The sequence below is a fragment of the Ylistrum balloti genome, unplaced genomic scaffold (genome assembly GCF_031769215.1).
Source record: "Ylistrum balloti isolate Yb309-2 unplaced genomic scaffold, AGI_CSIRO_Ybal_v1 Utg370790, whole genome shotgun sequence".
NCBI classification, from domain to species: domain Eukaryota; kingdom Metazoa; phylum Mollusca; class Bivalvia; order Pectinida; family Pectinidae; genus Ylistrum; species Ylistrum balloti.
In genome coordinates, this window is record NW_026782461.1 from 624,737 (window position 1) to 646,557 (window position 21,821).

At 34.8% G+C, this 21,821-nt stretch overlaps 2 protein-coding genes across 3 annotated transcripts; one reads left to right on the forward strand and one right to left on the reverse strand.

Moving 5' to 3' along the window:
* Nucleotides 1-136: 136 nt before the first annotated feature.
* Nucleotides 137-9,055, forward strand: LOC132558420 (tafazzin-like). 2 transcript variants are annotated; one of them, XM_060222985.1, is made up of 9 exons: nt 137-218; nt 519-644; nt 1,482-1,607; nt 2,525-2,743; nt 3,167-3,208; nt 4,448-4,510; nt 5,236-5,294; nt 6,494-6,565; nt 7,595-9,055. In XM_060222985.1, the coding sequence occupies exons 2-9, from the start codon at nt 533-535 to the stop codon at nt 7,688-7,690; spliced, it is 789 nt and encodes a 262-aa protein (XP_060078968.1). In that variant the 5' UTR covers nt 137-218; nt 519-532; the 3' UTR covers nt 7,691-9,055. The 2 variants fall into 2 exon arrangements, with proteins under 2 accessions (XP_060078968.1, XP_060078969.1); XM_060222986.1 differs by lacking the exon at nt 137-218 and adding an exon at nt 332-413.
* Nucleotides 9,056-19,033: 9,978 nt separating this feature from the next.
* LOC132558408 (uncharacterized) lies at nt 19,034-20,209 on the reverse strand. Its single transcript, XM_060222964.1, has one exon. The coding sequence runs from the start codon at nt 20,207-20,209 to the stop codon at nt 19,034-19,036; it is 1,176 nt and encodes a 391-aa protein (XP_060078947.1).
* Between the last annotated feature and the right edge of the window lie 1,612 nt (nt 20,210-21,821).

The following is a 21,821-nucleotide window of genomic DNA, read 5'->3' on the forward strand; positions in this document are numbered from 1 at the left end:
GAAACTTGCTCTCCCGTATGCGATTCGATTGCCACGAAGTCCACACAAAAATCTATATCAAACATATGTTTGATTATATCACGATTTCGTTTAAATAAAGCGTTCGCGTGACGTCGATCGAGGTGTAACTAATGTCTAATTTGTTACTTTTCAACACGGAGAGACAGGAAAGGAAAGGACATTAGTAAGAAGTCTTTCTACAATTAGTTGATTTGGCTGTAAGTCGTTACAAATTATGCTGCCATTGTGTTTCTTTTGACGGACAATGTCTTAATGTCCTTACTGTACAGTAAGCTTAGTGCTTAAACAAGTCCACAGAAAGGAAGAGGGAAATGGGACAAATAATAACATGCGCTATCCATTTTAATATCATTCTGTACGGGTTTTGTTTGGAGGGTTTTACTTGTATGAAGGTAATACATGCTATCATAATATCGTATGAATAGACGAAGACGTAAGATGTAATGTTTGTACACCATCTTTGACTTATTTAATTAGCATTGTTTGGTTTTTATAAGGTGACCACTAAAAGATGCCCCTGGAACCACACATGTGGCAGTTCCCTCAGAGGCTGAACACTGTCTGGAAAATCAAGAGCAGGGTGGCAACCTCGTCTGTTGGATTTATCAGTAAAATTTTTGTCGGTAAGTTTAAGCTTCCAAAAATCGACCTCGTACAATATCTCATTTATGAACGTGTCTACACACACGTGATTAACAAGTGATACACGCGAGAATCGTATTCAGATAGGATTTCATATCGATATTACGTCATATTCGCCCGTAGAAAGGTTATTGATTCGAATCGCATAATTGAAAATGCCCCTTTAAACTTTTTGAAATAAGGAAAAAACACGATGGTACTACAAGTCATTAAATTGTTTATAGGTCAAAGATTTGTTAGCTTAATCGTGACACCTGATACGTTATGTCAGGGACATACACGATCAACCTTATAGTCTCTGATTATGGATCTTTATTTAATACAATGAAATTCAAATATTTAATACTTTTGTCGAAAGGAATAATTTACAGTGTATATCTGCATGTAATGATAGGTTTCTGAAAAGAGAAAAACTGCAAAAAAAAAAAAACAACAAAAAACATCAAAAACCTAACAAGTTTGGTGACCAGGGATTTTGACTCGGATGGGCCATATATATGCCTATTTGTGTGTGGCCTTATAATTTTTAAAGATATATACCAAGTAATAAGTACATCCATATATGTTGCTGTTCAATCAAATTATAATTTCCAGTTGGCTCATTGCAGGATGAATCTGAGGATTTTCTCTAGTTATGCATACTTTCTTTTTTCTTATTTTTGAATATGCACAGTATAGATTAGTAAGAGTGTTTCAGTTTTTCAAGACAAACATTAGGGTCACTCTTACTCTTTATAGATAATCACCAACTTTTCATCAATATATGCATTATGTACTGTTAAATATTGAATATATGGTGTAAATGTGTATTTTTTCAGCATTGAATAATTTTAAGGTTGTGAACAAGCAGAATTTGACAAAGAACATAAGAGAAACGGGAAATGGCCGTGGACTAATAACAGTAACTAACCATCATAGTTGTCTTGATGACCCAACATTGTGGGGTAAGATTTTTTAAATTTCAAGTTATAATTACAAACATAAATATATGTCTGTGTTTTCTTCTAAGCCAGATAAAATATTGTGATGATTCATGATTATTCATTAATTTAATAGATAGGATTACAGATCTAACGTTTTTCTTTAATTAGGTATCTTTACAAATTATTAGCTTAATGTTGGTATGGACCAATCCTTCACACAACAACATGATATTAAAATGACGATTGCAGCCATGGTTGCCATTGAAGTAGCTTTCAGAGTAAGGGAGACAACTCTATCTACCTCTTATTTTATGTGATACATATACTTGGGTCATTGTCATAGTCATATCCAAAAGACATACCGGGGGTATATGTCAAAAAGTTTGTAAGCTGGTCAGACCACAGTCTCTGATCTGAGCCTGTGGTAACATATAAAAACCTGGATATGTTTTAATGAACTAAGTGTGTGATAGCAGACTTGAATCAGAAAAAATCTAGCAGGTGTTATGGTTTTGTGATGTGAATAATTTATTTTCAACTGCAAATTTTAATTCAGTGTTTGATGTACGAGGGAATGGAAATGCAAGTGGTTGACAAGACATGACCTAAACGTTTTTCTTGTTCTTTCATAATTGAAGCTATCTGGAATCAATATCACACAATTTCAACGTCAATTTCGTTCTAAGTAATTACTACAATGACTTATTTTGACTTTTGTCATATAGTGTTGTACTATTTTTTTAAGTCATATGGCAATAGGCCCTTGCCTGGTAACCAGCTTGCACATATCTATTTCTATTCAGTAGGATTACTGTCATTACTATCTCAGTGTCCAGCAATAAGCCCACCCCCTGACATTATCCTGTGGTCTTGTTGTATAATAAACGTACCGTACAAACAATGTTTGTAGTAGATAATCATTCGAGTTCATGTTTCAGGAATCCTTGGCTGGAACTTTGTGTTCGGGAAACTGGGCGAGAAGATAAGATGGACATTGACTGCTGACAATGTGTGCTATACAAACACATTCAATGCCAAATTTTTCTGCTTGGTCAAAAGTATCCCAGTTGTCAGGGGAGACGGCGTGTACCAACGAGGTGTAGACTATGCCATTGAAAAGTTAAACAATGGCGAATGGGTTAATATTTTTCCAGAAGGTAAGGAATGCTGACTTTCTGTTTTAGATGGGTTTTTTTTTTCTTTCTTTCTATTTTTTTTTTTACACTTAAGGAAAAATTTTAGAAACAAGGGAAATATTTTTTTGTTTTGAACACCACTAATGGCTGCCACAAACATGTTTCCATGGCAGAAAGTTTCAAAAATTTGTGTCTATTTCAAAATTATCATTTTCAGCGGACATGACAATAAAAGTACTCGAATTCCATAAAAATGACACTAATAGGACAGGCCAATGATTTAGGATCATACTGACAGAATTGTTGTAAAAGTATTCATCTGTTATGATACTATGTATGTGAGGTATCTCATTTATGACCAAATAATGATACTGGTACATGCACATCTCTTGATACAGATTTATAAATATTATGTCTTACAAGTATTGCCTATATTTTTTTCAGCCAAAGTCAATCAAGATAAAGAGTTCCTTCGATATAAATGGGGTAAGCTTTTTAATTTATTACAATGTTCAACAGCTTTCATTAATTGATTGCAGTCGGAGATAACTATTGATTTATTGAAAGGTGATGGCATTGTAACAGGGTTTTACTGAAAGATAGTGGCAGTATAACAAGGCTTTACAAAATATGATGGCAGTATAACAAGGCTTTAAAAATATGATGGCAATATAACAAAGCTTTAAAAATATGATGGCAGTATAACAAGGTTTTACAAAATATGATGGCAGTATAACAAGGTTTTACAAAATATGATGGCAGTATAACAAGGTTTTACAAAATATGATGGCAGTATAACAAGGTTTTTAATTGTGGCATGGTAACAAGGCTTTACTAAAAGATACTGGCAGTAAAACAAGGTTTCATTGAAGTGATGGCATTGTAACAAGGTTTCACTGAAAAAAGGTGACAGTATAACAAGGTTTTACTGATAATTGGTGACAGTATAACACAGTTTCACTGAAAGATTACAAGTGGTGAATTCCCCTTTGATATCTCTAAAAATGTTATGTCAGCAAAAGCAAGGCAACACAGACCTAAGATGGTCAGGAGGGTAGAGAACTGTAATAATCCATCCCCTTGCTATTGAGATCCCCTTATATAAACGCTAAAGATGTGGGAAAGATTATATTATTATAAGATGAAGGAATTTCCCTTTCATGAAAATAATGTCATGCCAGTTATGTCAAGAAATGAGAGAAACATTCTGAAGGACAGCTGTGTAAGAGAAAAATAATCATTCTCCCCCTTTAGGGTGAGGTCTGAACCCTTGGGGAAAGATTTTTAAGTCGAAAACACTTGGTAAGCCTCATTTTTACAAGCTTAATAATCCTCACCCTTAGGTTGTAACCTATCTTGCCATCAAGGAGATTAAACATTGTATTGTTCTCTTACCCTAGACAGATGCATACTCACATTTACTGATGTGAAATGTTCTTTTTTAACCTTTGGGTTGAGACGATACAAACTTGGATAACAATACATATATATATAAAAAAAAAACCGGCAGAAGGGTGGGAGACAAATCATCAACCCCCTTATTTGTGAGATCTAAACCCCCAGAGAAAGTTAAAGATAAAAACGATCAATGAGCTTCAAACTTAATTATCTTCCCCGCAAGAGACACCCACAAAAGGTGAAAGATTATATGTTCCTGAAGCACACGTGAATTGAGTTTATTCATAGATAATTGATTCATTGTTTACAAATCCATTGTTTTTACAGGTGTTGGGAGGATGATTGCTGAAGCTGAAGTATTACCCGTTGTCATACCATTTTTCCATGTTGGTACGTAATGAATATTTATAATTATTTATATAAATATGATACATATCCCTTGTAACCTATATGTCAGAAATTAAGGCAAAAGGATATATTGAGTAAGTATCACAATATTTTACTGATACTTGTGTCATGTATACAAACTCCTGAATCTTATTATTTAATGTGTCCATGTATTTGTCAATATTCAGGACATGTATTACAAGGACTTTGTAGGAGTTACCAATTCAAGTTCTGTATATATGTGTTATTCACTATAAAATATACATGTATATATACCTATTTCAATTACAAACTTTAAAGTCTCAGTGTCCGGTATGTAACCCTGGTAAAATATTAGCTGCAATATACCACAATATACCACTCGGTGTAGAGAGAATAATGACCACTGTTACATGTGTAGAAAATTGATAAAATAGAAATACTTCTGATCAGTAAAACATAAGCACTTTCATATCCAATCTTCTGACACTTCACATATATGCACCGTGGGTTGGGAAATTATGCCAAGTCCCTGTGACATGTATGATGTGAAATATAAGCAATGCTGTCCATCCACATTACCTTCTGTTACATGTGTAGAAAAATGATAAAAAAATTATTCAAAGCTTTGATTTTTGAAAAATTTATAAGAGTGATATGAATCATCATTTAATTTTTGATAATATTGGTAAAAATAACTGAAACTCTATCAGCTTGTAACAGTTGTAATCAACGTCCTCTTTCCACAGGTATGGACAGTGTATCACCCAACGAAGGCAAGTTCAAATATTACCCAAGAATATTCAAGGTATGATTTACATATTGTATAAATACTTGTATTTGTAACCAGCAGCATTTAAGAACTGTTTTAGTGTGGAAAGAGAGCCATATGTATGTCTACTATCCACTGTTGATCTTTGACTCCAAGTATTGTACGGATAAAATCAGTAACCTTGTACCTTACATGAAAGTTTTATACACTAGTTCTGACGATCGGTAGTACGAAAAATTCCATTTTTAGAAATTTCTTGATATTTTGGGCTAATTTAGAAAACTCTTCAAAACCCTCCTTCTGTAGGATTGATTCATTTTGTCAAAATTTGGTCTGAAGTATCCTTGTGTGAAGAGGACACAATTTGTATAAACTGTGGATCTGACCTCCTTGGGGGTAAAGGGACAAAGCCCAATAGGGGGAAAAGGGGAATCAGTTTAAAATCTTTTGTCTTTATTGGAAATTTAAGGGGACTCAATTTGTATAAAGAGTGCATCTTTTTTGGGGCAGAGGGGCAGGACTCAATAGGGCAAATAAAGGAATCAAGTAAAATTTCTTCTTGTTTAGTTGGGATGATAATATTGTGACTAACATCCTTTGGGAAGGGGAACCAAATTGTATGGTAGGTCTCAGCCCCCCTTTGAGTCAGAGGGATAGGACTCAGTTTGGGAAATAAATATGTTAAAATGCTTTTGTGAGAATCTAAAAAATTCATCTTAATTTGGTCAGAAAAAAACCTTGATGGAAGAAGAATAAATATTAAAAAAAACATGGGAATGCATTCTGTCCATAAAGATAGAGATATCACTTCAAAATTCTTCTACCTCTGTTTGGATGATGGTATTTTGACCAAATTTGGTCTTTAGCATCGTTTGATGTGGGGGATTCATTTTGTATAAATAAAAGATCTGGCTCCCCAGGTTAAAGAAGGGTGGGATCAAATAAAGGAAATGAGGGTGAATATTTAAAATCCTTTCTCTAGTTTGGATCAAGCAACTGTGACAGACAAGCTAGGCAATGCAAGCCCTATGTACCTCTTGTTAATCATTTAAAAGTTTTATAACTTTAAACATTTTTATTGATGAATATGTTTAGAAATATCTCTTTATATCTAGACATTATAAACATATCTTTTTAATGGAGAAATGATATATAAATGTTCATATGATTTCTGAGGATAATCTGTATGTACGTTTTCATATTTTTATATCTACGGTTCCCTTCTTTGTTTCCAGAGAGTCACCATGGTCATCGGTGAAGCAATAAACTTTTCTGATATTATTAATCAGAAGGATAAACTTTCACCAGTAAGTATTGCTTGGCTCCTTCAAACATTCACATAATGTTTTCTCATACGGGGTGGTACTCATATATTCTGAAACTTACTTACATTCTCCAGACCAATACAAGTAAGTGGATAGAACATAAGAATGATTTGTACAAATACATATAGAGCATGGGCTAATTGTAAAAAATTACTGTAACTATTTATGGAAAATCTTACACTTACTCGCATACTTTTGAATCAAAATAACAATTTATCAAAATGAGAATGTTTCTTTATCAGTTTAAATGTGTTCACTAACTGTAACTGAAGAGTAGAGTATAGCACATATAATAGTTTAACAGTGGATGTGGACTGTGACCACTATTATAATGGTGAAATATAAGCAAGATATTTTGTAGTCAGGAGTAGTTCATCCTTAATACATTTTTGTATGTCACAATTAGATTGTCAATTGTGGGGGAAAGTTTGACTGCATTATTGTCCTGAAGAAACCTGGGAGAGACTGTTGTATCACCTTTCCTCAGCTAATTTAGTGATATCATTCTAACAACTTGATTTCTCAAAGAGATTTTTAATTAAATAATGCAATGAAAATAATTTCAAATGAATTCCTGTTTAAAGATTGCCCATTCTGTTAATAGAAATTTGTCTACATGTGATCTTGACATGTACTGGAAGCCTGGGCATTCATGTCTTTTAGACTTTTTTATATCTACAATGTTGATTGGTCCAAAAGAGATTTTAATTATTGAATGGCCTCATAGCAATACTGGACAAAAATATCCTGATATACCTGCTACCCCCCAATAAAGTTATATTGTCCGTTTCCTGATTTCAAGAATGTCTATTATGCATTTCTCACAACTACTTGGTATCGGTTAAAGTTGTCGAATATTCTGTTGAATCTAGTATGAGATGAGTATGTATTCTTCCTCTCAAAATTTCCCCTTGAAATTTATATTTTAAGTTGAGTACATACTTACATGTAAATATATTGTGAAACATAATTTTTTATTCATATTTATTTTTTTTTTTTCATCTGTTTCAGGTTGAATTTAGAAAGCAGTTAACTGATTTGATTCAAGAAAAGATGGCAGAACTGCAGATGCAGGCAGAGAGTCTACACAATCAGACAGCTTCCTAACACAGACTTATATCCTCCACCAAGTGACCTTGTATCTCAGGATTCATCATCATATAGGACTGGCTGGGGGGAGGATAGGAATACCCTCTTACATGTACATCATCATACAGGACTAGCCAGGCTGAGAATAGGAGTATTTGTCCTAAATCATAATATAGGACTGATCTGACAGAGACAGGAAATATTCTCTTACAGCTTTCTATAGGACTGCCCAAGTGGAGGATAGAAATATTCTTTTATATCTGTGTGTCTAGAAGATTGTGTTTCTTCATATTTGAGTGGATAGTGTCCTTTCCTTTTGAAGAAACAGCGCATATCATCACCAAAAAGGACCTCGTCCAACGTGTAGATACAGAAAAGTACAAACAGAACTTTCATGCTCAAGCTAAGAAGCTTGAAGGATGATTATTCAAACAGAATTCTGTAAACATACTTATCTTAGCAGTGGTCATATTTGAGGACTAAAATTGTTAAATACAATTGTCCTGATTGGAGTTTCTGTATTTTGTTTCTATAATTTTGCACGCATTCATTCATCATTGCATTGATCTATCCCACCCCAGGACTCCAGGTCTTCTTTAGGGATACCAGTTGAAGAATTTTATGTTATTTTCTTAGAAGTAGTAAACAGGAAGATATGGATAGAAGTAATTCAGGCTCTAGTAGATATTTTATTGAAATAATCCACAAGATTTTTGATGTTATTCTACAGCAACAGAAATACACGAGTTAATATTTGTTTCAGAACCACAACTTTTCAAGACATTTTAAGGCAGGTTGAAGTGACAAAAGCATTAAAACAGATATATCAATTAGAAGAATGACAGCTATTGCGTGGAAGTGAAATTTTAAACTTTTCAATTTTTCTAAACATGTATGAAGGAATTATTTACCTTTGTAAGTAAATTTATGAGGATGGGTGTTTTTATTTAGCTAGTCATTGAATATATTAGATATATCCTAGTGATATTGATATGATACCTATGTGTGTTTTGATAAATTTTGAATGATGTTTATATATCAATTGGGGCCGAGTATTAAAGGGAGGTAATTTTTATTCCTAATTTTTAATGCACTATTGTTCAACACTATCATGTCTACACATTTGATGGTAAGGCGGACATTTTCCCAGATTACAGTGAGCAATGTCACAAGACACTATCACATTCCAAACTATACCTTTGAGCTAATTATTGTTTGTAAAATAGTACAGGCTCTATGTGTATGGAGGAAAACATACAGAATTACACACATGAACCCAGTTTACAGAAACGTAGAGCATATGTTTTACATATGTGCATACTGTTGCTTTTTTATTCCAGTATTGAATGTATTTTGAATTTTTGGGTGCATATTACTTTTTTTCTAGAGTTGTTTGTAGTTAATAAAGAATGAATAAATCTTGCATTTGAAGTTGTATTCAATACAGTACTAGGTTTAAACCTGTTTATAATGAATGATACACTTTGTGAAACTTCTAGGTGTCCTGAAGTTGGTAAAATCAACAGATCAACAAAGAATCACACAGTTTCATCATTCCTGTACTGGATATGAAATTGAAAAAAATATACAAGCTATGAAATGTTCCAGGATTGCTTCAGAAATACATCATGAAGCATTCCCTTTTCTTTCTTTTTTTTTCTATGCAATCTACTATTTTTTATGGTGTCACTACTAGCTAGCAAGCCTGACTTTGCTGATTGCATGTATGATAACTAAGTGTGTGGTTAATTTAAGTGGACTTTGAGTGGCTCTACCATTTGTAGGCATGGTCAGCTTCCTAACACTTGTAAAATCAGTATCTGAGTGGAGGCTTATATACGAAGTATCAGCATTGCACATCAGGAAACACCGGAGTCTCCAGTGATAAAATCACTATGAAGCATTTTCTTTGTCTTTGTGATTTATACACATTGTGAATGCCAGCAGCACTTGATTCACACTCAATGGTACTTTACTAGATTCTCTACATTCTGTCATACATATGTACAGATTAACCTGTCTAATCCGATGTCCTGTCAGAGACAACATATTGGTCAGGTTACCTGTCTAATCTGACACCATGATTTGATGGGACAGGATTTCACTTTTTAGCTCACCTGGCCAAAAAGGTCATGTAGCTATCCATCCATCGCCAACTTTGTCCATTTTAACGACATCTTCTCAATAACCAACAAGTAAAATGTCTTGATATTTGGCTGATAAGTTGATGGGATGATGCCCTACAACGTGTGCAAAAAGACAGATTTTCAGGATGAAACCCAACAAATATTGCCAATAGAAATGGACTTGACCAATATTCAAGGTCAGAGGGGTCAAATTTGTTACAACTTTAAAACAACTTCTTTTCATAACCCAAAAAGACTAGAAGCATGATATTTAGCAGGTAGGTCTCTGGGATGAAGCCTGACTAAGTTAGCAAAAAGAAATGACCTTGAACCATATTCAAGGTTACAGGGGTAAAATTTGTCAAAACCTATCAAAGACTTCTTCTGGTAAACCAAAAGTCAGAGAAACAGAATATAGGATGAAGAGGTTTTTCCAGGTCAAAAGCTTGACAATTTTTTTAGAAATAAAAAAGAATTGACATATACTTTTCTGATCAATCCCACAAAAAAAGCACCAAAGAAATATGCATCTTGCATCTACCACTGGAATAAGAGACAGATCCATATAGTACCTATGAAGATATAGTGATAACAAACCTATGCAGATATCATCATCTGTCAGTAGAGTGAAGTTGTGATATCACGTCATCCTTTTTGGTATCACTTAAATTGAATAAAAGGTCAAACTGACTCGAATTAGCCCATGGTCTTATTGAAGACTTTGAAGCAGAAGAGCTTACTCTTTTTGATCAGCTGGTCGCATTTTTCTAAACCTTTCCTTTGTTCACACTTTGCCCTTGTTTTATAGAATATAATACTCTTCAGAAGTTGATACATATATTTTTTTTTTCATGCGTATATATGTAAAGCCCCCTCACACTACCTGATACGATTGAAAGCGGATGTAAAACCAACCAAATACCCTACAGACCGACATGACCAAACGAGTTAAAAATTAAGACCGTTCTCTATTTCCGTAACATGAATAATACACATAGATGTGTCATAAAAGTAAGATGTTTCAATGGGATAGTTATTAAACTTTTGGCTGCCAAACAGTTTTCTTCATACTCCAGCTGAAATTGCCGGAATACATCTATGTAGAGTAATACGGGAGTTATTCACAAAATGAGATAATGATAGTAAAGGTTTCGTTCAGAGACCTAATATTGACGTTGAAAATGGCAATGCGACCGTCTTGAATCGTTACTGAAAACATCCTATCTCAAAATGACTCTGCGGTGTGAAGATGTGTTAACAGAATTGTGTCGGCTATCTTGAATGTGGCACAGGTCCAGAATTCGGTATAAGGGGCAAGTCCAATTCTCAAACTTCTGTCTTGGTATGAAAGCAGTGTTATGAATCATATCCCTAATGGAATACCAGCGAATCGAGTACTGTTTTTATAGGTGATTCCCCAAGCTTTAGGTTTAATACACTCGGTCCCGTCTTTAACGGGCATTGTTTCAAGGGATTATTATTAATAACATGTCTTTTCGTGTATACGAACTAGCAATCAACTTGTACACCACACAAGCTTACTTAGGTAAAATAAAATGTAAAATATTTCGTGAATGGCGAATTTAAGATATTCTACTGTTCCAACCGGGAGAAGGCATTTTCTGATATTTCAAAGATTTTGTAGTGCCGTTGTCCCCTAATTCTCATATCTATGTGTCTGTTCGATCACGCGGAACAGTAAAACAACAAAATATCTGTCTCCGTTCTATTTTGGTAGTGGAACGTGTTTATCTCAAAGACTCACAGATTCTATCTTCTAAGCCCACTCTGTACCTATTTACTACCACTTCATATTACCCTTCAATTAATTAAGATCGATCTAATCAAACGTTCTGATGATCAAGATACTGAAGTTACGTTGAACATGTCCTGTGCAATAGTTGGCTACCCGATATTCCTATCTCATAACGTACGTTTTGCGCCTAACACACACGAGGATCTAAAACGTTGCCAAATGTATATTTATGGAAGATATCATATTTTGTTTGAAGGCTAGATTAAGATGTACTCGGTTATCGAATTTAGGATCAACTAACATAGCATACAAACGAAATACAATATGCCTTGTCTACATGGATATCATTTCTTGATATTCCAACCAAGTCGTCAGTGGACACTGGGAACTCTAATCGAACACACCGGCATTCAGGAGCATGACTCTGGACATGAAATCGGGACGAAATTGATGTGGAAATTATGACAACTAAGTTACAGGGTCAGTCCCCGCAGCGGTCGAAAGGTCAAACGACATGTATGCATCACCAAGGCAAGGAATTAACGCTGTTTTGTATATCTTGTGGGGATCTGGTGTGCGCGAGATGCGTCACTTCCGTTCATCAGAGTCACACTATCGACGAATTAGGGAATGTTGTTCCTGGGAAGCGCGAAGAACTTAAAGCCTACATCGACACTACTGGGAACATTCAGCTTCTCCAGCTTAAAAAGGACATTGCGGCAGCCGAAGAGGAACTTAAGAGAAATGCCAGCCGTTTCAAAGATCTTGCCGCTCAAGCCAAGGAACAAGGAGAGAGGCTGAAGACGGAGATCGATATTCTTGTAACCACGTCCGTGGCCCAATGTAAACAGATCGAGGACAAGAACACCAAGCTGATCACAACGTACAAAAAAGAGTTACAAACAAGGCATGACGAGCTCAATAAACAATTACAGGAACAGAAGAAATTGATGCAAAAAGCATCCGACATCCAGATATACGATGCGGAAGTGGATACCTTCTCCAACAAGCCTGTTCCGCCCAGTCCAAACTTACATGTCAGTAATTTTCTGCCGAACAAAAGCCCGAGGAGTCTTCTAGAGCAGGCGCTTGGAAAACTAGAGACGGCTGGTTCTGAGGAGAATGAACGTGAAGTCCAAACTCAACTGCAGCCTCAAAAGAAACAGAAGACCAAACATCCACTAGGACGCCTGTCAAAGAGTCAGCCATCTATTTACAAGCTACCATCCATCTCAGAACATGGTCGGTCAAGCGGTCTCTCCTTCATAAAGAAACCGTTGAAATTACAACACGAAGTGTCGGTTGAGACTAATCCCCCTCCCATATACCGGCTGAAGGGCGAGCCGACAGTCCTGACGGAATTCAAATCGCCATGCAAGATAAGCGCTATATGTTGTACTGCAGAGGGAGACGCATGGGTGTGCTTTGAAGACAACAAAATCATCACTCTCTTGGACCAGTCAGGTTACGTGAAGAAGCAGATCCAGTATCAGATACGTCTCTCTGACGTCAGGATTTCTCCTATAACCCAAAATCTTTGGGCATGTTCTAGTGCAGACAAGAGTGTTATAGAATGGCCACCATCAGGGCTACCCATAATCAAATTCCAGCCCGAGCTAGCTCCAAGATGCATGTGCCTATCTGAACATTCAGGCTTCGTTGTGCTAGGAATGTCTAAGGAGGTTGCGATATTTACTAGCACTGGGAGGATGATCAGTTCCTCCCGAACCGTAATTCCAGGACCGGACGTGAGCTCACCCAAAAGGATCACGGAGTGTCCAGTCACAGGCAACCTCGCCATCGTGGACCAAGATCGTATAGCGGACGGTGGACAGAACAAACGTCACATTGTGATCACTGACGGTAAACTGAAGAAACTTCACCTGTTCCGGGGAGACATCGGCAACGACACCGCTCAGCGCCCATTTAACCCATCAGACGTCAGCTACGATGTGAAGGGCAATATTGTTGTCGGTGACTGCACAAACAAGTCAATTCTGCTTCTTAACGGAAGTGCAGATTTCATCGGCATCTTGGACACGGATACCTGCCACACAGTGGCAGTAGACTTACACGCCGATACGGTATGGGGAGTGCATCGGATGAACAGTAGATATGACGTGAAAATACTGCAATATGCCACTACACATGACGGAGAGGTGGAAGAAAATCCAGACAATGATACGCCAAAGCCAAACTAGTACAGGCACGTATTGTTGTCTTGGCGGGAAAGTGCAGGCACGTTTTGTTGCCTTTGCGGGAAAGTGGTTTTTCCTGCGTTACGGATATAGCAAGCTTCTTGTTCAATGTTGTAGAGGGATTTTATGCAGACTCTACAAAGTCAAGCTGTTTTGTGGATTTACAGAACGTGGCGTGTATATTCCTGGATAACTCACACTTGACTTACCATCTACTCACATTCACCGTTATATACATTTTATGACATTGGGATCATAATTATGGTTTTGTGTTAAGATCGTATGATTTCGATGGAGGTGGATTCGTCTACATTATTCCTATACCAAAGAATTCCACACGTAATACATTCAGTATTTCTATTCTTCTGGAAAACGCCTAGATTCCGTCATTTCCTAGACTATTATCTAATCATGAAAAAATGGATTATCCGTCGAGGAAAAGGTGTTTTTACACTCTGTTCACAAAGATAACTCCGCTAAGGATAGAAATGAGACATTTCCGTTATAACAAAGGCATTGGGTAAATTAGATATTTCATATTGCAGTTTGGGAATAAAACATCAGTCATTTAAATTGTATAGACTATTGATGAATCGCTCTCAAAAGCTTTTAAATAACCCGAGTACATATAATATGATTTTACGCTGTAACATCATGAAAGAGAGTTAGAGGCATGTGCAGAACTTTAGTTAATTCCAATATTCCAATTTAGGTTAAACTTCATAGTAAAGAACACCTTAAATATATCCTTACAATACTTATGAAACGACCACATTCCTTATAAATGAGATGGTATTGAATCGAACACTGATCTATTGTAGATAAAATCTAGTATTTACGTCTTCAATAGTTCGGTCCTATATCAGTTACCAATGATATTGTAAACAGGCACCTGTTACAAGCCAACTTAATATACAGGCATCAAATTACCTTACGACGGGGTATTGACAAACGACAATGTGGAATTTTCAGCCGTAGGCAAGTCGGTAATCAAACAGAAATTTAAATAGTATTTACCCATCCTGTATGATAAAGGGTTTGAACAGAAAAAAATAATAGGGTTTTATATCTACCATAGTACGGTTCGACGATAAGAAAATTTGGTTTCGTAAGAAATATTTTGACTTAATCTTTCTTTCGTTATTTAGTGGCGTTCTTTATTTGGTAACAATGACGAATGTACATTTTACATTATGGTAAATAGTGGATTGTGAAGCAAGCTTATATTTACTGATTTCCCTCAAAATGCTTGAAGTATTTAAAATAGTGGACGTTTTTACCGATCGAAAAGTATCTTTCCAAAATATTATTTTTGAAATAATTTTGTGAGAAAAATATGGATTATTTTTTCCAAAAGTTTATATAGTATGGATTTTTTGTGAGTATATAGTTACTTTCTAGTGTTTTTAGGGGAGGGTTTGGGTAGCTATGAACCATATTATACAAGAGAGGGTTCTCAGAGTCAAGGTCATCGTTACTTACTTTATATAAAGTCCCTGTCCTCGCTCCAGTGGTTTCACTACTTTCTTTTACATAGAACTTCTCACACTTACAAAAGGGACACACGACCTAGGACAAATTCTAGGTTTGTTGAATCAATGTCATATTTATAGTAGCTTCATTCATTGGTAGATTTTCATCAAACCTTTGATCACACTTGACCATTCTTTTCATCTCGAATCAGCCAAGAGGAAACTCCTAGGAGATTTGTATAGTACATTGTACAGAATAATATGAAAACAAAGAATTTTATGATAATGTTTTATTATATCATTTTATCATTCCATCATGGTAAATTGCAACAGGCCAATATAATAAATAATACGACTTTAGTGGAAACTCCAATCAGAATAAGGTATGACAATTAGGTATTGTAAGACTTCAAAAAATATATTGTGAAAGTGACTTTTCCTCCTGGTTCCATCAATATCTTTTGGGGGAAAAAAAAAAAAGAGAAAAAAATTCAATCACTAAAAGACGTGGTTGGAAGATGATGTATGCTTTTGAAAATAGAAATTTGAGGATGGGAAATCTAGACACCACAATACAAATCTTGAATTAAAATCGTCTGTTAGGTTTGCCTCTGTATATTGATCTAGTCTACAGTTTGCCGCAGTTATCTCCCCTCTACTGCAAAGTTTACAAAAAATATTAACTGCCTTCAAAGTTCACCAGACAAAACATATCAAATATGTCAAAGACTGAAAGCAAAACTGTTCTTTATTGCATTCATGATACAAACTGCTTAGACAGCTGTGATCCAAAGACTTCTAAACTTTTTTTACTTAATGTTTTAATACCAATGTGAAGCCGGAAAGTATTTTTTTTAAAAACGTTTATATATTATTTTTATTGTATTCAAATATAACAAAATTCTGAATTTTTTGCTAAAATTCCATCAGCTAAAACATCTATGGGAATTGTTATAGTTAATAGCTATGTTCTGGTCCTGGTACATGTATCTATATTTCACAGTTTAGTGTCATTAACATTGCGCTATTGTCTGTAAATGTCAAGGACACTGAATGTGGGGCTGAACACATTTTCTCAATTAGACTTTACAAACATAAACTAATCTGTTCAATGCAAAAACTTGTGTTTTAAAAATTACATGAAAAATTTTTAGATTGAATTTAACACCTTAAATTAATTTTTTTCTATTTTGCTATGTATTATGAAATACATCTGTAGTATGTGACATATCAAAAATATTTTACAAGTAATGTTTGTCAGAGGCAGTTAAAGAAATGTTTTACGTTTATATTCCATGTTTTCAAATATGGCAATTAGGACTAAGTTCTACATCACTTAAGAAAACGTTGAAGTTTTCAAAAGCCAACATGTCAATATACACATGTGCAGAAATTTCTATGCCTAACAAAGTACTGTGGATGATATACTGTACAACAATACCGAAGAAAAGCTTCTACATAATTCTACACTAAAATGCATCAGCATTGATTACAAGTATACAATACACAGAAGGCACACAGTACATTTCAATGCTTATCCATCTATTTAAAACCATTCCTTTATCTACATTTCTGTTACATGAACTCGGCAACAATGCTGATCATTAACTACATTACAAATTCAATAAAATATTTCAATGTTGACTATTGATGGTGACACTTACATGGTATTCTTACTAGTTCACAACCCTTTAAAGTAAAAACTGAAAAAATATCATCCTGTGTGCCTAACAAGATACATCCTTTTGGAATAACAATTAAGTCGATACAGTGTGCATATAAAATCTACAGAAATCAACCTTTCGAGAAAAAAAAAAAAAAAAAAAAAATTCATTTACTCAAAATGTCCCTTTACATACATCTTCATGTCATTAATTCACTCAAACTTGCAGCTAGTCACATTAATTACAAATTGTTATTCATCATTTTCTGCAACAAGTTGCAAATTACAAAATAAAATGTTACTAAATATATAGGTACATTTATATATGTATATATATTGTACTGGTTAAATCTTTGTAACACAAGTTAGCTTAACTTACATGAAACACTAGAAAAATGTTTATATTGTACAATACATACAACACAAACATGTACTTTTATTATCTAGTCTCCTCTAGATCACTACATCAGATGTGACTGTGAATGTATAGCACAAAGAGAGCCAAGCGCTCAATTCCATATAAAAACTAATTCAAAAATTAAATACATGATTTTACAGAAAACAACTGAATTTATTTCATTCTTTGTTCTAACCTTGTTATCCCCCATCTAATATAGACCATGACCTTCTCCTGATGTTGAATTGTTAGAAATCAAGATTTTTTTTTGAAGATTTTCGCTATCAACCCCATTTCATTGTCACTCCAAGATAATAATATTGTTAACACAATCATGTAGCATCATAACACTGAACAAGTACAAGATGACATCATAGAGACATTATAACTGGAGTTAGGAAAAAAGACATGCCGACATCCAAAGAACTCTCAAAACATTACAGTACCACTGACAGGTGAGAAAAGAAAGTCATGCTGAGTATTCCAAAGACATCTCAACCTCTGTAGCAACATTCTTGAACGTCTTACTCCGTCTGAAGCAAGAATTTCAAAAATATCACCTACCAAGATGAAATTCCTTTGAATACTGCAAGATTTGTTAGTAAATATATATATTTTTGTCGCTAGGCTTTCCTGAGAAAAATTCAACATTGATAAAAATCATATTTAGTGTTACTAAATGTGTAATACTTATATAGGTAAAAAATGTACACTATTCAATTGTATAGGTCTGCTAAAATTACATATATCTGTGTATGAACATACGAATATATAGTGATGGGATGATTGGATATCATCAGTTATCTAATCGTTTAAGCTCAATTGACACAATGATAGATTGTAATTTTTCATAATCGATCATCTGTACCTGAATAGCGTCTTGAGTTTAAGCAGATACAAATTTTATATCACACATAATGATACCAATTGCCAGTAATATTGATTCTTACCAAAGTATTTTAATTCTAGGTAAGTGAGGTATTTCGCATTAAAGTAAAAGAAAATATTACTTCCACAGAGATCGTATTCACTTTCTATGAATATTGAATACAGACAGCTTAATACCACACTGATCATAAATCTACACTGAAAAGCCTATCTGATTTTAACTGATACTTGTTATGGATTTAAACTGATTTTTAATCATCACAAACATGAAACATGAGTTCTCACAGTATGTAAAGTGTACTTATCCAATTATCTGAGCTGCAAAACATAGCTGTAACTATTGGATAACTTGTCAATGTCTTCAAAAATATTGTTTATTTGTGTAAAAGATATCAAGATGTAATTACTATAAGGAAACAAAGCATGGAATCAAAGAGGTATAATCTGCATTTTGATTACCAAGATTTTCAGGACACAAATTCATTGCATACTTCTTTTTTCAAATAATAAAGTCAGAAATAGTTTGATAGAATTATCAAATTGTATTGCACATATCTTCACTTACACAAAAACATACAAACAAAAAGACTGATCAAAACTAAAGCTAATTTCTAAAGGCAAGGCATCAGTGTTATACCAGTCAGTACACCTCAATTTCTACCAATTATGTTTAAGCTGTAGTATGCATTATAAACACATATTCCCTTTGCTCTGTGACCAGTAAACACTCAGTACATTTCTATAAAGATTTAATAATTATAAAATTAACACCTATCACAAGTACATTTCAGTACAAAAAAAATCTGTCTTTTTTTTTTAATATTAGGAAGTATATCACAAAATATAGACAAACTACGACAACTAATATTTGGCATATCGCACTGTGTTGTGTGAACTTTTCCGACGTTTGGTTGGGCCAGTGACAATCTTTTTCTTTCTCTTTGTTGCCTGTTTGAAGCCTGTGAATGGCAAGTCCCCACACCAGTCCTCATCATCGTCATCCTCTTCTGGATTATACCAGTCGTCTTGCAGATTGCATCCCGACAGCAGCATACCTGCAGACATTTGTGACTTTCTCTCAGACTTGCGTGTTGGTAACTGATCCTCTGAATCATTTGGGATGCTTGGACGTGACAAAGCTTTTGATAATTGAGGATATTTATCAGACTTTCCTTTCTGACGTCGACCTGTCTTTGTTGTTGTTGCTGCTGCTGACTGTAGCTTTTGCTGTGCTTTGAAAGCTGCTTCAGCACTTTCTACTTTCTGTACAGCCTTCCTCAAAATGTCTTTGAAATTACTGCGTGCGAATTTAAGTCTTTCCTGTGACGGCCATAAGACAGGTTGATTATTTTCATTGGTGGCAGGTGCAAGAGTTGGTAATGAACTGGTGTAAGATGACCTCAAAGGTTGGTTGATTGTCCCCATACTTAGTTTTCTCTTTGATAACTTGAGAGCCCGCTGAGCATCAGGTTTCATAGGTGTAATTCCAGGCTTATTAGTATCTGATGGGCACAGAATACCTTGACTGTGATCCAAAACTCTTGTGAATTCTTCCTGACCTGGAGGTGTGTCAAATAACCTCATCCTCTCCTTCAGTTTTTTACCTTTTGGAGAGTTCATAATGGCTTTCCCTTTCGGAGAGTTGATAATTTCTTTCAAAGCCACTTTACCTTTCGGTGACTTCAGAATATCATCTAAAACTTGATCATCAAGATCCAAACTAAACAGATTTTCTTCGAAGTTGGCAAAGAAGTCTTTTTCCCATTCTTCAGAGATTCCAACATCTTCATATACAGGTGGTTTCTGTAGATTGTCAACATTGAACTGATCAATATGACGCTGTGATATTGGTTTAACTGGACTAGTCTGTGTTTGAGAAAGTAATGCCATATCTCCAGACGGAATCATTGATCTCTGTACCAAAGGCCCGGGTGAGAGGTAGCCACTGTCATATGTTGTTTCCTGTTTGATGTCTGTTAGCAATGGTATACTGTCCGAGGATTCCTCCTCTTGTAAAATGGACGTCAAGCCCAACATATTCTTTCCAATTATCTGAAATAATATTAAAAAAAATGTCAGTTTCAAAAACATCTCAATCAGATATCAAATGTTATAAATAGTTTACTGCAAATTTAAATGTTACCAACACAAAATTTGATATTTTACTATACATAATTTAACCGATGCATCATACAGATGTTTTTCTTTCAAGCAAATGAATGAAATAATAAAACAAAAAACTGTCAGTGCTTACATGATCGGATTGCATTCTGTTTCATTTTTCCCATATAAAATTGAGATCCCAGAGCGATCTTGGCCCCAACACTTATCTTTATTTTTTTCTAAAGATGTTTTATCCTAGTTTTTTCATCTTTCCTATGCTTTTGCTCTATATTATAAGAAATTTGAAGATTCCTTTATGAAAGAGACAAATGATCTTTAATCGTGAATTCCAAGATGGGTAACTGTCAGCAATTTCGGTTTCCTGATCATTCCCAAAATCTAACAGTTCGGCTGTAATGAATTATTCAAAGAAATATAACAAGAATGTGGGTTATATTAGTGAAGATGAATTCTGACAAAGACCGACCTGAGGCAATGTCTACAGTGTTAACATCGGAACTGTTTAATACAAAAGATGATAATTTTTATGATTTTTATTTGGTGTGGGTATCAATATGCAATGTGCCTAAGACTGTATAAATTCTCTCCATTTATGTCTCGTTTTACCACATATGAGAAATATAGCTGTTACATCTATAAAAGCAATATATTGAATGTCCGACCCCTGTGGTTATACCGCGATGTAGTGGGGCGACATATCTAAAATGGTGTCAAAATCTAGATCTATCGAAAAAAACGAAATAGTATCAAGCTTTATAACAGATTACATTTTAAACGCATTTCAAGATTCTGCTCTCATTTCGATAATACAAATCCATAACAATCAGATATCTTAGTAGCAAATAAACAGATTGACCATGGCTACCATATATATATTACGGGTTTTAATGTCGTGATAAAGAAGACAAAAATACACCCAAAACCAAAACGATGTATACATGAAATCTAGACGAGACTAACCAATACTGATACAAGAATAATTCAATGATGTACAAAGAACGTAATCAACTCTAACAAGACAAATCGACTCGAAACTTCATTGCTGGCGACTCAACATATATGCACGAAACAGCTGTTTTTCCAAGCAGAGATTGTCCGGAAATTGCCCGGAATTTAACCATGAAAATAAAGCATATTTCTACTTGTTTGTCTTTTATCTTACACATACGCACGAATCGTTGACTAATGATTAAGTTTATACCTCTTTTTGTCAAAGATCGGATGGATATTCAGTATAAAAACGCTTCCGAGATTACGGTATTTTCTCTCCCTTCGCAGGTTGGCGCCATCAGCCTCGTTCTGCAGTCAGAAATTATTGGTGGAATTTTCTCGGATATCAACCAATCAAAACCGATTTCTATCGTTTCCGCTGTCCAGAATCAATTTGGCTATATTTAGCTATTTGGAGATGGTATGGATATGATTTCCTGACTAAATGTAAGACCGTTGCTTTCCTAGGATTTTAAGCAGGCTTTAAGCTTAATTAGGAAAAGCACCATCACCTATGAACCCTTATGAAATGTAT

Excerpts from the sequence above, each read along its gene's own strand:
- LOC132558420 (XM_060222985.1), top strand. The coding sequence starts at position 533 with ATGCCCCTGGAACCACACATGTGGCAGTTCCCTCAGAGGCTGAACACT. Across the intron at positions 1,608-2,524 it reads TGATGACCCAACATTGTGGG|GAATCCTTGGCTGGAACTTT; the intron begins GTAAGATTTTTT and ends TTCATGTTTCAG. Across the intron at positions 4,511-5,235 it reads CATACCATTTTTCCATGTTG|GTATGGACAGTGTATCACCC; the intron begins GTACGTAATGAA and ends CTCTTTCCACAG.
- LOC132558408 (XM_060222964.1), bottom strand. The coding sequence starts at position 20,209 with ATGTTGGGCTTGACGTCCATTTTACAAGAGGAGGAATCCTCGGACAGT.